This window comes from Procambarus clarkii, chromosome 74 (genome assembly GCF_040958095.1).
Source record: "Procambarus clarkii isolate CNS0578487 chromosome 74, FALCON_Pclarkii_2.0, whole genome shotgun sequence".
NCBI classification, from domain to species: Eukaryota; Metazoa; Arthropoda; class Malacostraca; order Decapoda; family Cambaridae; genus Procambarus; species Procambarus clarkii.
This window is the reverse complement of record NC_091223.1, coordinates 110,879-125,472: the sequence shown is the minus strand read 5'-3', so window position 1 is coordinate 125,472 and position 14,594 is coordinate 110,879. Positions and strand designations below refer to the sequence as shown.

Sequence of the window (14,594 nt, the reverse complement as noted above, 5' to 3'; positions counted from 1 at the left end):
CACGGCTAAGATGGCTGTTTTCCTTAACAAAACTTCTATGAACATATTCTGTGAAAATGGTCTTTTTGAATAATTTCGGCCATAAACTCGTAAATACACTTCCATGGTCATATGAACTCTAAAATATTTTCATACAACTGAACTCTGATAATTTGTTAATAAGAACTCTTAACAAACTTTTATGAACACTTTATCCGGAAATGGTCACTGAAAAATTTCGGTCTTTATCTCTGAAAAGTGTGATTTTGAAAACAAACAAAATTTGTCCGTAGAGTTTACCTGGAACCCCTGACACGCTAAACATGATACATAAAATTTACTGGAAAATCGACACACTAAACACGAATTTTTTCCTCAAAAAAAAGTCTGGTTTAGCTTGTCATCCCTATGACTAGCATCCATTCTGCTAGCATGGGTAGAACTATCCTTCCAGCTAGCGAGGGTAGAAGAATCAATTCTGCTAGCGTGGGTAGAACCATCAATCCTGCTAGCGTGGGTAGAACCATCAATCCTGCTAGCGTGGGTAGAACCATCAATCCTGCTAGCATGGGTAGAACCATCAATCATGCCCGCGTGGGTAGAACCATCAATCCTGCTAGCGTGGGTAGAACCATCAATCCTGCTAGCATGGGTAGAACCATCAATCATGCCCGCGTGGGTAGAACCACCTTTCCTGCTAGCGTGGGTAGAACCATCGATCCTGTTAGCGTGGGAAGAACAATTTATCCTGCTGGTGTGGGTAACACAATCCATCCAATGCTTCCTACTATCATGGACAGAACCATCCATCAAGCTAGCATGGGTAGAACCACTCTTATTGCTAGCGTGAGTAGAACCATCCATCCTGCTAGCATAGGTAGAACCATCCATCCTGCTGGCGTGGGTAGAGACATCCATCCTACTAGCGTTGGAACAACCATCCTTCCTGTTAACATAGGTTGAACCATCTATCCTCCTGGCGTGGCTAGAACCATCTATCTTGCTGGTGTGGGTAGAACCATCCATCCTGCTAGCGTAGGTAGAACTATCCGTCCCGTTAGCGTAAGTAAAACTATCCATCCTCCTAGCGTGGGAAGAACCATTTTTCATGATGACGTGGATAGAACGATGCATTCTGCTATCGTGGGTACAACCATCCATCCTACTTGCGTGGCTTGAACCATCTATCCTACTGGCGTGAGAAGAACCCCCTATCCTGCTTGCGTGGATTAGGTAAAACCATCCATCCTGCTAGCGTGGATAGAACCATCAATCGTGCTAACGTGGGTAGAATTATCCATCCTGCTAGCGTGAGTAGAACCTTCTATCCTGGCATGGATAGAACAATCCATCCTGCTAGCGTGGGTAGAAGCATCTATCCTGCTGGCGTGAGTAGAACCATCCTTCCCAATGGCGTTTGTAGAACCATTTATCCTGCTAGCGTAGATAGAACCATTCTTCGTGATAGCGTCTGTAGAACCATCCATTCTGCTCACGTGGGCAGAACCAATCACCCCGCCTGCGAAGGTAGAACCCCCACTTTCTTCTATAATGGGAAGAACCATCCATCCTGCTAACGTTAGTAGAACCATGCATACTGCCAGCGTTGGAAGAATAATCAACCCCCGCATTCGAGGGAGGAACCCCCTGTTCTGCTAGCGTGGGTAGAATCATCCATTCTGCTATCGAGGAAAGAATCATCTAACCTGTTAGTGGGGGTAGAAACGTCCATCCTACTGGAGTTGGTAGAACCAACTATCTTTCTAGCGTTGGAAGAACCATTCGTCCTGCTAGCGTGGGAAGAAGCAACCATTCTGCTCGCGTGGATAGAACCATTCATCCTGCTAGCGTGGGTACAAGCATCCATCCTGCTAGCGTGGGTTGAACCATCCATCTTGCTGGCGGAGGAAGGACCATCCATCCGGCTAGTGTGGTGTTACAGCCCTTGACGCCTTGGTAGGGTTCTTTGCCTGCAGTGATCAACTATATATGTTCCGGCCTAATCTTACGTTTTCGTCTAGGGAATAGTAATATGTAAAAGGTTATTAAAAGAAAACACTGCTTTAAAAGGGGCAAACAATCTACTGTACGTAAGAGTGACAACATATCAACATATAAATGGTAAAATTATAACAGCCTGAAATATTCTTCAGCATGCAATAATATCATAAAATCCTTACTGAGTACAGACAATCTTCTTCAACACATGAATTAATAAATGGGGTTTCACACAATAGTCTCACCAAAAGAATCAACTAAGTAATAAGCTAAATAAACAATATCCACCAACTTAACTTCCGTACATGTCTCCTCCCCATGCAGCTCACCCACGCGTCTGCCTAGCCTCCCGCCAGCAAAGCAGGCGTCCTACCAAAACACCATCTAAGCATCCACATGAACTCTTGTGAAAACTCTACTAACTATGTGTAGTACTAAGAACCATGTAATCAGTAATCTTAACAGTATATAATACTGTTACAATAATCACACGAATTTATTACACTCAGTAACAGGAAATAATCAAGGTTGAAATACAAGCCCTAGCTTGACAACGAGCCGCACACTGGACACATACAAATATAGTCATCCCCCTCCAAGGAGAAGCCACACTCCCTCCAACAAGAAATGACTTACACAAGCCTATCAAAATAATGCAACTCAGGCACACTACAGCATGCTACAATATACATCATACAATATTATATGAATCATACAATATTAAATGTGACACAAATGGATACTATACTAATAATAGAACAGAACAGGGAAAGTATTAATTGCTATTCATCGTTATCATGATAATGTTAGAATCAATGCTAGATTCGTACCACGTGGGTAGAACTATCCGTCCTGCTAGCGGTGGTAGAACCATCCTCTCTGCCAGCGTGGAAAGAACCAACAATCCTGCTAGAATGAGAAGAACCATCCATCTTACCAGCGTGGGTAGAACCATCCATCCTGCCATCATGCGTAGATCCAAGTATCATGCCATTCTTCCTATTGGTTTTGGTAGAACCATCCTTCCTGCTGGCATGGGTAGAACTATCCATCCTGCCAGCGTCGGTAGAAGCATGTATCCTGCCAGCGTGTGTAAAACCGCCCATCCTGCCAGCGTGAGAAGAACCATCCATCCTGCTGGCGTGGATAGATCCATCCATCTTGTCAGCGTGGGTAGAACCATCCATCCTGCCAGCGTGGGTAGAACCGTCCCTCCTGCCTGCGTAGGAAGAACTATTCATCCTGCTGGCATGGGTAGAACCATCCTCTCTGACCGCTTAGGTAGAAAATGTTATCCTGGTAACGCTGACAGAACAACGAGGATAGAAAAATTCTCACTGATAACACCACCCACTTCGGCTGGACGGTAGAGCGACAGTCTCGCTTCATGCAGGTCGGCGTTCAATCCCCGACCGCCCAAGTGATTGGCCACCACTCCTTTTTTCCGTCCCATCCCAAATCCTTATCCTGACCCCTTCCAAGTGCTATATAGTTGTAATGAATTAGCACTTTATCCTCATACTTCACTTCCCTTCACCCTGACAACAGAATTAGAACTACTATTTTTTTCTGCTGAAGAGTTTTCTGTTGCATACTAGATTGGTGACCATTCAATCTTGCCACACAAATGCTGTTCAGTGGCCCCGCAGCATGATGAAGTGACTTCATGAAATATTTGTGCCCAAAGAGGTTATCGAGAGCTCTCGGGAATTCAGTTCAGGGTCAGACGACTTCCAATTCTTTTGTACAGTCAGTGTGGCCGAGTGGTTATAGTACTGGACGGTAGTAGAAGGGTTGACACATCAGAGGTAAGTTTAGTTTTTTGGAAACTTATCGCTGATGCGTCTGGGGTTGCAGGTAAAAAAAAATCAGAGTTATTTATCGCTGTGCCTCACCCGTTTGAGCCAGAATTTTTTTACAGTTTTATTCAGTCACACTCGTTTAACACCAAAATTATTTCAGAGTTCAGTTTTAGAAAAAAATATTTCAGGGTTCATAGAAGTTTATTTAAGAGTTTACGACCGAAATTTTACAAAAGGACCATTTTCAGCGAATATTGTCATGAAAGTTTTGTTAAGGAAAATAGATATATTAGCAGTAGGTTTTTGTTTTATATCATTTACTGCTGTTTCACCGGTTAAAGACCAAAATTGTTCAGAGACCAGTTGAAGACCAAAGTTCTTCAGATTTCAGTTAAAGGCCAAAATTATTCAGAGACCAGTCGAAAACCGAAATTTCTTCAGAGTCCAGTTTGAGACCGAAATTTGACAGAGACCATTTTAAGATCGAAATATTATCAGAGACTATTTTAAGCCTAAAAAATATGAAAGAGTTCATATAAGACTGAAATAATTTCAGAGACCATTTTTAGATCAAAATTTCTTCAGCAACCAGTTTATAACCTAAATATATTAGAGTGTTACTTACTCCAGTGTTCTTAAAAATATTCTTATTAAGAAAATAAACTCTACAATCCTTAAGCTGATATTTTTTTAAAGTTCATCACATATCAACCCGTTCTCGCACTTTCTTACAGTCAATATTGACTTATAATATACGTGCATATGTGACATACTAAACATACTAGTTTACCTTGAAAAGATTCATAGAAAACACTGACCTTACCTGACCTTCTTAGTATGTTAAGATAAGCAACTTATTGCTTCGTAATTACAATTATTACTTAACCTATTATAGGTATAGGTTAAGTAACAATTGTAATTACGAAGCAGTAAGATGCTTATCTTAACATACTAAGAAGGTTAGGTAAGGTCGGTGTTTTCTATGAAGCTTTTCAAGGTAAACTAGTATGTTTAGTATGTCACATATGCACGTATGTAATAAGTCAATATTGACTGTAAGAAAGTGCGAGAACGGGTTGCACATATTTGCTCTTGGACCCAGCTCTATACGTTTATAAGTATAGTGTCGCTACTAATAGCCTAATTTTTAGCCCAATTTAAAACAGTCATATTTCAGACATAGTAAAAAAAAAGGAAATAGTGTTACCGAGTTTCAGCTCTTTTTCCCCGACTTTGTTTACTGTTACAACTTCGATAATAATATATCAATTCATTTGATATTTAACACGACACCGAACAGAAGAACATCAAGTATAAAAAGGTGTCCCCCAGAAAAGCAAATTATACACAGGACAAGATGCTAAGCGGCTGGACAATAACATTGAGAAGAGCTCACAGGGCTTGGAATGTGAATGGCTGGACTGAGGAAGGGAAGAATGCTTTGCTGGCAGTTGCTAGGCTGTGTGGGGGAGAACATAAAGGAAATTAGGAGCAAATATTGGCAGGAGTTTACAGAGAAAGTTGAGAGTAACAGAAACTTGAAGGAAATCTGGCAAAACGTAAATAAAGTAAAGGGTTAAAGCCATAATTTTGTTGCACATCCTTACCCGCAAGGTTATTGTTGTTGTTGTTTTTGTAGATTTAGCTACTCAGTACGAAATGTTCATGTAGCACGGGCTTTAGTGAGCCCGTAATTGAGGTCGGTTATTCACGGTAATCTTGTTGCAGTGATATTTGGGCCACCGTTTAAATGAATGTAGAGTTGCCTTCTTTTTTGCACTGGTTTTAATCTTTTGCTTTATTAACATTATCTTGGTGGCGGATATAGATGCACAGTGTTCACTAGTGTGTCCCATTCTTCAACTGATTTTCTAACCATTGTAGTCGCTGTGAATTTTGCATTTAATGCAGCTGCTGTTGTTTGTTGAACGTTGAATTTGATGTACAGGACTTAAGTTTTTCATATTGCGGTAATGTGAAAATAGTGGCGCCTCTGCATATGTTCCACAGATCTAACACAGTTTATTACTATGGGGTTATTACCTCCCAGAAGCACTTGTAGCCAAGTGCCAAGTCTGAATCTGTGTATGGCTACTGCAATGTCTCTGGATATTTGTTTTTTCCAGGCTTGAAAGAGGATTACTCAGTGGCTCGTTCATACTACATCGCAGTGGATCTTCCTTCTGATAGTTTGGATCTGTGGCGACTTTTGATAGTTAGAAGTATTATTTCTTGATTTGCTCCTTAAAATTTGAAAAAAATAGGTATTTTAACCTGTACAACAGGGAGAGCAGTGGCAGTGTTTGCTACTGATGTTGCTTTTTCATTACCATCTATGCCAATGTGACTTTGTATCCAATTTAGGATGAATGACAGCTCTAGATGCTGTGTTTCCTTTCCTATATGTAGGATTTATGTGACGAGTCTAATATTATCTCTGTGCTGGCTGGATAACAATGCCTGGAGCGAAGATTTAAGGTCTGTATGAATGATGACATCATGTAAATTATTCTCAATTACATAATTTATGGCCTCTTTCAAGGCATATAATTCTTTTGGCAATGTTGAGAACCCACTATTTATGGTCCAGTGATCTTTATAGTTGTAAGTGTAAACTGCTGCCCCAATTTTCTTGATCAACTGATCCATCTGTTAAGATGTGAATGGTTGTAGGTCTTGAGATGGTTTCCATTTGTTGTTCTATGATTACTTTAAGCCTCGGCGAGTCACATGCTGATTTTTTACCTAGTAAAAATATCTTTAGACTCGATTCTTTCCATGGAGGAGGCTGCTGAAAGTGTTGATATGGGTTATCTTCTCCTATGTTTCTAATGGTCCGTTTCAAGTCCACTTTCTCTAGAATCTTGACAAGATTATCCATCCATGCACTAGTTCTATATTGAAGGTTTCTATGATATGATCTGTGTATGCTATCTTTCATTGACAGTCTGGCAGTAGTTCCAACAAGTTTTGCTGTTATTGTGACTATTCTTTGTTTGATTTTGTTTTCTAAGGCGTGTAAATATGTTTCCATTCATAGATTCTCTCGACGCATCAATATAGGTGCTCCCAGCATTGTTCTGAGTGCATCATTTTATAGCACTTCGAGTTTCTCCCATTGGCTATCACTGAGGGATTTAAGAGCAGGAGCAGCATAGTCAATGAGTGACCTAACTGCTTTAACGTAGTACATTTTGAGTACTGGTAGAGATGCACCATCTCTAAAACTTGTCAGGGAGTGCAAAGCTGGGTTTCTGGCTTTACAGCGTTGCCGAAGATATTCAGTTTCTTGAGGGAATTTCAACTGGCTGTCTAGTATGACTCCTAGGTATTGAAAAGAGGTAACCCACTCAATTTCTTGTCCTTGTATTGCGATACTGATGTCTTGAGTTCTCCTTTTAACGGCCATTGCTCTGGTTTTATTGCTGTTTATTTTCACTGCTATGTGTTCCGCTTCCCTGCTGATGATGTCTAGAAATTTTTGAGCAGGATTCCTTGTGCTTTTGCCATTGGTAATGACCACAAAGTCTGCTGCAAAGTTAAGCAGTTTGTCTTTAGGTAACTTGAGCTTCATGAATTGTTCGATGAGACAGTTGAAGAGGAATGGGCTTAGTATTCCTCCCTGCGGAGAACCATTTTCCTGCCTTTTTGAGGAGGATTTTTTTCCTTGGAATTTTACTTTAGTTTTTCTGTTAAGAAGACTTGCTGTGGCAAAGGCAAGAGCAGGTCCTTTGATTTTCTTATCAACCAGGTAAGCACAGTGTAGCTGGAGCATTGACTTGCCAGACGGCTTTTTCTACGTCCAGAAAAATAAGGAGTCCTGGAGTCAGATTCACGAAGAAGTTACCCAAGTACTCATGAACTTGTACATCTTTCCTCAATCTTTGACGCCTTTAGTTACATTTATTAAACAGTTTACAAGCATGAAAACTTCACAATCAACTGTTGTTATTATTATAAACAGTTTCCTGGTGCTTCGGAGCTCATTAACTGTATATTAATTGTAAACAACCTGCCAAAGATTGAGAAGAGATGTACATGTTCGTAAGTGCTTGCATAACTGCTTCGTGAATCTGGCCCCTTCTTTGTCATTGATTTGATCCAGGAGGGATGTAAGGCATTCTGTGGTTCCCAAACCTTTTCTGTAAGCAAACATATTTTGATGCAGTGGATTGGCTTTCCGTGTGATTCGATTAAGAACCATTCTTTCCGCAGTTTTGGCCAGACCGCTTGGTAAAATGCTCGTGTTCCCGTAAACAGCTACTTACTGTTAAATAAACAACAATAAAACTCCTAGAATCACCTAATGCTAAAGGAATCATTAAGTAAAAAGCCGTTATAAAATAAGAACACCAGTTTACTCTGTGGTAGGTACATATATAAAAGTACGTAAACAAAGTACAGAAAACAGTACAGAAAATGTTTATAGGCATTCACGTGTGTCAATGGAATGACCACTGACACACGTTACTATACTACTTAATAAATCACAGGAATAACCAGACTCATAGCAACACCTAAACCCAAGCAAATAACCACACACTACTTAACTTAAGCTGGGACATCCAAACTAAATCACCACCAGTCCACTACTGAAGCAACATCCGCTTACACTGCCTGCATGGACTCCCGGGACACACTGACTCCACAACCGCCACGTAATTAAAACTCACAAGCCACACTTCCATACTGAGATAATCACTATCAAACACTTCTAAACGTAGGTATATACGTAAGGTTCTTTGGAAACAACAACTCAAATAATCATGCTTCTCATACAAAAAACAAAAATCATTAAATGACAATGCACAGCTGGTAATTATGACGTGCACACCACCGTTCGAGTCAAGCCTCCGTCCAATACAGGTTCATCTGTATACCCGCTCCCCTGACCAACTCTCATACAACACAATACAGCAAAGTAATACAAGCAACAAAGTACTTATGAACTAAAAAGATAAATATGGTAATTGCATACTGCCAAACAGTATCCTCCCCCCCCCGCGCGATAGCAGCCTGACGATTAAATGCGACCTCAGCACACTGTATACATTTACTGAACAAAAATATGACCACTTTAGGACTATTCATGCCAATGGGTTGGGTTATTCTTCATCAATCAATCATCAATGCTGGACACCTTTTTTAACCAGAAGAGTAGCAGTGTTGATGTATTCTGGGTGATTACTGCAAGATTCAGGAGCAGATAGTGAAGTAGTAACTTTTCTGTGATTGTTTGGCAGATGTATTCTCTCTGTCGGGGTTCACCAATCTCCCAGTTGCGTATGTAACCTAGACGTAGTCTATATAACCGAACTGCTATTTCCTTGTGGATTCCTTTTGGGATATATAATCTTTCTAACTTCATGGCCTGAAGATACCATACTGCAGAGGGCGAACCTTCTGCTACTCTCTGGGGTAGATGGGCTTTGTTTGATCTTTGTTGTTAATCTTGGGCATGGTATTTTATCAAATCACCTCATTCTTTGGGGCACACGTGAGGAACACAAATGCGAACAAGCCTGAATGGTCCCAAGGACTATATGCAACTGAAAACTCACACCCCAGAAGTAACTCGAACCCATACTGCCAGGAGCACTCTGCTGGCGTACAGGATCCCTTAACCGCTCGACCAACATTACTGGACAAAAGAGGACGGTAGCCGAGGCTATTTCCATCCCCCCGCCGGCACTCGGTTGGTAATCTTGGGCATGGTATTTTATCAAATCACCTCATTCTTTGGGGCACACATGAGGAACACAAATGCGAACAAGCCTAAATGGTCCCAAGGACTATATGCAACTGAAAACTCACACCCCAGAAGTGACTCGAACCCATTCTGCCAGGAGCACTCTGCTGGCGTACAGGATCCCTTACCGCTCGACCAACACGACCGGACAAAATAGGATAGTAGCCGAGGCTATTTCCATCCCTCCCGCCGGCACTCGGTTGGTAATCATGGGCATGGAATTTTATCAACTCACCTCATTCTTTGGTGCACACGTGAGGAACACAAATACGAACAAGCCTGAATGGTCCCCAGGACTATATGCAACTGAATACTCACACCCCAGAAGTGACTCGAACCCATACTGCCAGGAGCACTTTGCTGGCGTACAGGATCCCTTAACCTCTCGAACAACACGACCAATACTTTTTCAACCAATTCTTCTTCTTTTGACGTCACTAAATTGAAGTTATGAAGCAATGAAATTCGTCCTGAGGTCAGATCAACTGGCACATTTCCGTTCCCAATTTCCAGAAATTGATGTGAGAATATCTCAGCTGATGGATCGTTTTGCAGCTGGGCACGCATATTTGTAGTTAAAATTTATTTTAACATCTTTATGTGGCGCCACAAAGTAGAGTATTTCAGGCAAGTATTTATTTTGTCCGCTGGTGTCGATCGAGGAATTACAGGTAATGTTTGCATGAAATCTGCAAGCAATATTAAAACGTTCCCAAATGGTCTGATATTTCCACGCAAATTTTGCAATGATCGATCAAGAACCTCGAGCGTTTTTTGTGGGCCATTGTGCATTCATTCCTAATAATAAATTTACATTTTTGCATTCTTATGAAAAACGGTTCCTCCTGGCGCATCTAAGAAGCTTTCTTCATACCCGTTATTGACAGTTTGAATTTTTTGATTATTAATGACTTTTCGCTCAAGCGTTAGCTTAAGAACGTTTGATTGCGCATACGACAACAGATCACCCGTGTTGTAATTTTGTTCACGACGCAATTCTGCATCGAACGAAGCAGCAGTAGATCGATTCGGTGATTGGCATTCCCAATTGAATGAGAATTTTGTTCGGGATTTCTAAGCACAAATCTTCAATCATTATCAACGCTTCTTTGTAGATTTCTGCTGTGAAATTCATGTTCATATTTGAATTTTCCTTGCGTACTCGACGGACAATATCTTCAGCCATGTGCGATTTGTGTTTCTCCCATACTCTGTTGGAGAAAAAGGAGAGCCAATGGTCAATATGATTGCAAACAATGCACGAATTTGATTTGGATGTGACGTGTTTGACCCGTCATTAATGTATACATTCCATTGTCGGTCGTTCTCCAATAAATTCAGAGCTTGACATGCACTACGGTAAGTGGCATGTGTTACGCCGCTGATAAATCTCAGTGGCTGGAAAGACGTTGGACCTGGCACATTTACCAACAGCTTGCAAAGAAAGAAGCATTCATCTTGATTGGAATGCACGGTGTACAATCTGCCTATCGTAGTTTGCAACTGTGAAATAAACGTATTGTCCATTTTTAACAATTGCAACTGTGAAATAAACATGTCCATTTTCTTGTTTTCAAAACAAAAACAAAAAATACTAACGAAATATTTCAATTCAAACGCCGATCAATCGACACAGCACAAATTCACCACCAATTGCACTGAAAAATAAGAATAGTTAAAAAAAAAGAATGAAAAACAATGAAAAAAGAAACAAATAAGCTATACCCACAAAATAAATGGTATGGTAAACAACACAGCTCATTTCCAATGCAACGCTACATAAAATAATTAAATCAAAATGAAAATAAATAAAAATCTATGAAAATTCAATATATCAATGCAATCGGAAACATTGAAATTGAATTGTAAGATATCTTTTATACCGTATTTTGCTCATGCATGCAACAGATGGTGCTGTTTTTCAAAAAAATGCCTGTTTTTACCTGTCACAGGTGTGGCATCTAAATAGTAGGTATATCAAAACACGCACATATTCGAATGCAACGTTGTGTTAAAATTTCAAAGCAATCGGTGAAGAACTTTCGGAGATTACAGCGTGTGTTGCTCATACATCCTACATATGGTGCTGCTTTTTAAATAAAGCATGTTTTTTCCTGTCACAGGTGAGGCATTATAATAGTTGTGAGTTGGTGGTGTTGTCGTGTTGTTGATCCTTCTTTATGGACAACCCAACCCACAACTCAGTACAGTGCTTATACCTCACTAGATCACACTAGGCGCTTCTGGCTCTTGGAGAGGGGCTCAACATCACACGTTTAGGGGATGCGGCTCCAACACTTAGCCTCATTGTCACGTGCACGCACCCACTCGAGCCGCTGTGACTCCCCACTCTCTCCTTGTGTGATATGATCTCCTCAATCCCCTTTGACTTACTAGTTTTCCGTCCTACCATGTCCACAGCAGTGGTTCTTGGTTCTTTCTCTCTCTCTCTCTCCTTTTTTACTACTTCCTGGGAAGCCTCACTAGGACAAGGGCAAACACCAGCAAATTTGAGTACATTTACTGGACAAAGCACATACACAATACATACACACATACAATTATAATAAATCCTACACTCTATACTATTTCAATCGGGTTGCACTCCAACACCATCAGAACTCTGTCATCTGCTTATCAAGTGGTATCCTATCTTCTGATTCACCACCTGATACTATCAACCTCCTCAAGTAGATCAAGTATTATAATACAATGTTGCACTATCAGCAAGAGAATATATATCTGTAAACATGTACAAGGAAAATCAGCGTATGAATGCAATATCATATATATCAGTATAAATGTTCCTTGATACACAACAATGATCAATCGATCACGCTATCAGCCCTAGAACACATACATCTGTAGGTAATCCAGCCTACGACTGTAACTCTATACTACATTATAAACACTCCTTGGTACAAAAATGGCAAACAATCACTCACCTCTTACTGCGTCCCTACAAGTAATCATTTAGAACTTCCCTTCCACATCTGGAAGTTCACTACCCTGATCTCTTCAGGTTCTTCCGGGTTTAACTACCAGGATCCTCTGCAGCTCCTCTTGGCTGCTACACCATGAAGTTTCCTTGAACAACTATGGTGCTTCACTACTTTCTACTAGGGTCCTCCACAGCTCTCCTGGCTGCTACACCATGAAGTTTCCTCGAACAACTATGGTGCTTCACTACTTCTACAGAAGCACGTGGCACTCCTCTTCAGTGCTTCTCCTCACAGCTCGAGGTCCTCTCCTCCACTACCTTGGAGTCTCATCAACTACTCCCTCTGTGCTGGCTTCGAAGTTCTCAGCAACTTCTTCCCCAAAGACAAACCTGCAACCCATTGACACTCCAATAAAAAAAATTTCCCCTTAAACATATAAACAAAAATAACCACACATTATGTTTGCCTCCAACATCTATCTGCTCTCTACATACTGTGAGAGTGGACTCCCCTGTTGGGCTGGTTCATGCTCCGCCTTGCCCGGCGGGCGGCCCCTCAACTCTGGGAGGGTCCTCCACGGCCAGTCAGTTGTCTTCAGGCGGTCGATGGGAGAGGATGTGCAGCTCGTCCCTCCAGCTGTCTCTCTCATCTCCGTCCTCTCATTTAGGCTTCCTGCCTTACCAAAACATTCCTAACTTCTCAATAAACATTCGCTACTGTCGCTGGGCACACGACCAACTACAAGTAATCACTATAAACTGGCTTATATTGGGCTTACCACAGATTGTCTAATCGAGGGCGCTATCCCTATGACCGTGTCTGGTCAGGGCACTCCCACAGCCCACGAAAAGGTCTCTGGGTGGCTTAATGTTCTCTCCTCACCGTCCAGGACTTGAGACCACAACTTCCCAGCTCGATTCCACAGCTGGCACGTCTGCAGACTTCTCCTCTCTTGGAGATATATCACTAGGGGTTCCTTTCTGACGGGAGCTCAAACGGAGCACGGCTTCCCCCTGCGATGTCGGGCACTCAAGTGAACTCAAAGCCCTCCAGAAGCGAGCCTCACGCTTCCAGCAAATTATCCACATCTCCTAACCAGTCATTTATTTATTTTCTTATTCACTGCCCATGAATTTCAAATTGTTCATTAAATCCAACAAACTATTTTACATCTGTGTTATCGCCTCTATATTTACTAGACGTTCTGGTCAGGTCAGGCTTGATAGAATAATTCTCAAAGGGGAGACTCGTTTTTCGGCTACCTGGGATCATAACACTCCCTCCCCCTTGTTTTTGAGAATTATTCTAGTGCTAGGCTCGAGATAACGCATCAGTCACTACGTTATCTCGCCCTCTTATGTGCATTATCACCAGGTCATACTCTTGGAGCAATAAAAACCATCTGGTTAACCTCTGGTTCGCATGCTTCATTTTCCTCAGGAAAACTTTGGGATTATTGTCCGTATACACCGTCACTGGGTGTCCTCCCCCACTCACATACACTTCAAAATGTTTCAATGCTATCATCAGGGCCAAAGTCTCTTTCTCGACCGTACTGTACGACCTCTGGTGCTTAACGAACTTCTTCGAAAAGAAGGACACGGGGCGGTAAATTCCATCACTCTGCTGCGTCAGTACAGCTCCAGCCCCTATATCACTGGCATCTACAAATAACGTAAACGGTGCTCCAAAATCTGGCGACACTAGTACAGGCACCTCGGTCAACAGTCTTTTGGTCTTTTCAAACGCTTCTTGTGCTGTTCCATTCCACTCCCACTTCTTGCTCTTTGATAGCAAACTCGTCATAGGAGCGGCTATGGTGGAGAAATTTTCACAGAACTTCCGGTAATATCCAATCATACCGAGGTATCTCAACAATTCTTTCTTACTCCTGGGCACCGGGAAGTTATCGATGGCCTCCACTTTTGTTCTTACCGGAGCAACCTCGCCTTGCCCTACTATATATCCAAGGTACTCCAGGCAGGCTCTCCCGAACTCGCTTTTTGCTAAGTTGATCGTCATGTTGGCCTTCTCCAATCGATCGAACAAATCTAAAAGTCGATCCACGTGATCCTTCCAGGAATCAGCGAACACTACAATATCATCGATGTACACAGCACATCC

At 41.6% G+C, this 14,594-nt stretch overlaps 1 protein-coding gene across 1 annotated transcript; it reads right to left on the bottom strand.

The window, feature by feature from the left end:
* Positions 1 to 354: 354 nt before the first annotated feature.
* LOC138356755 (uncharacterized) lies at positions 355 to 1,113 on the bottom strand. Its single transcript, XM_069313079.1, has one exon. The coding sequence runs from the start codon at positions 1,111 to 1,113 to the stop codon at positions 355 to 357; it is 759 nt and encodes a 252-aa protein (XP_069169180.1).
* Positions 1,114 to 14,594: the final 13,481 nt, after the last annotated feature.

What these genes read in the sequence shown, in the direction of transcription:
- LOC138356755 (XM_069313079.1), bottom strand. Translation starts at nt 1,113, where the DNA reads ATGCATCGTTCTATCCACGTCATCATGAAAAATGGTTCTTCCCACGCT.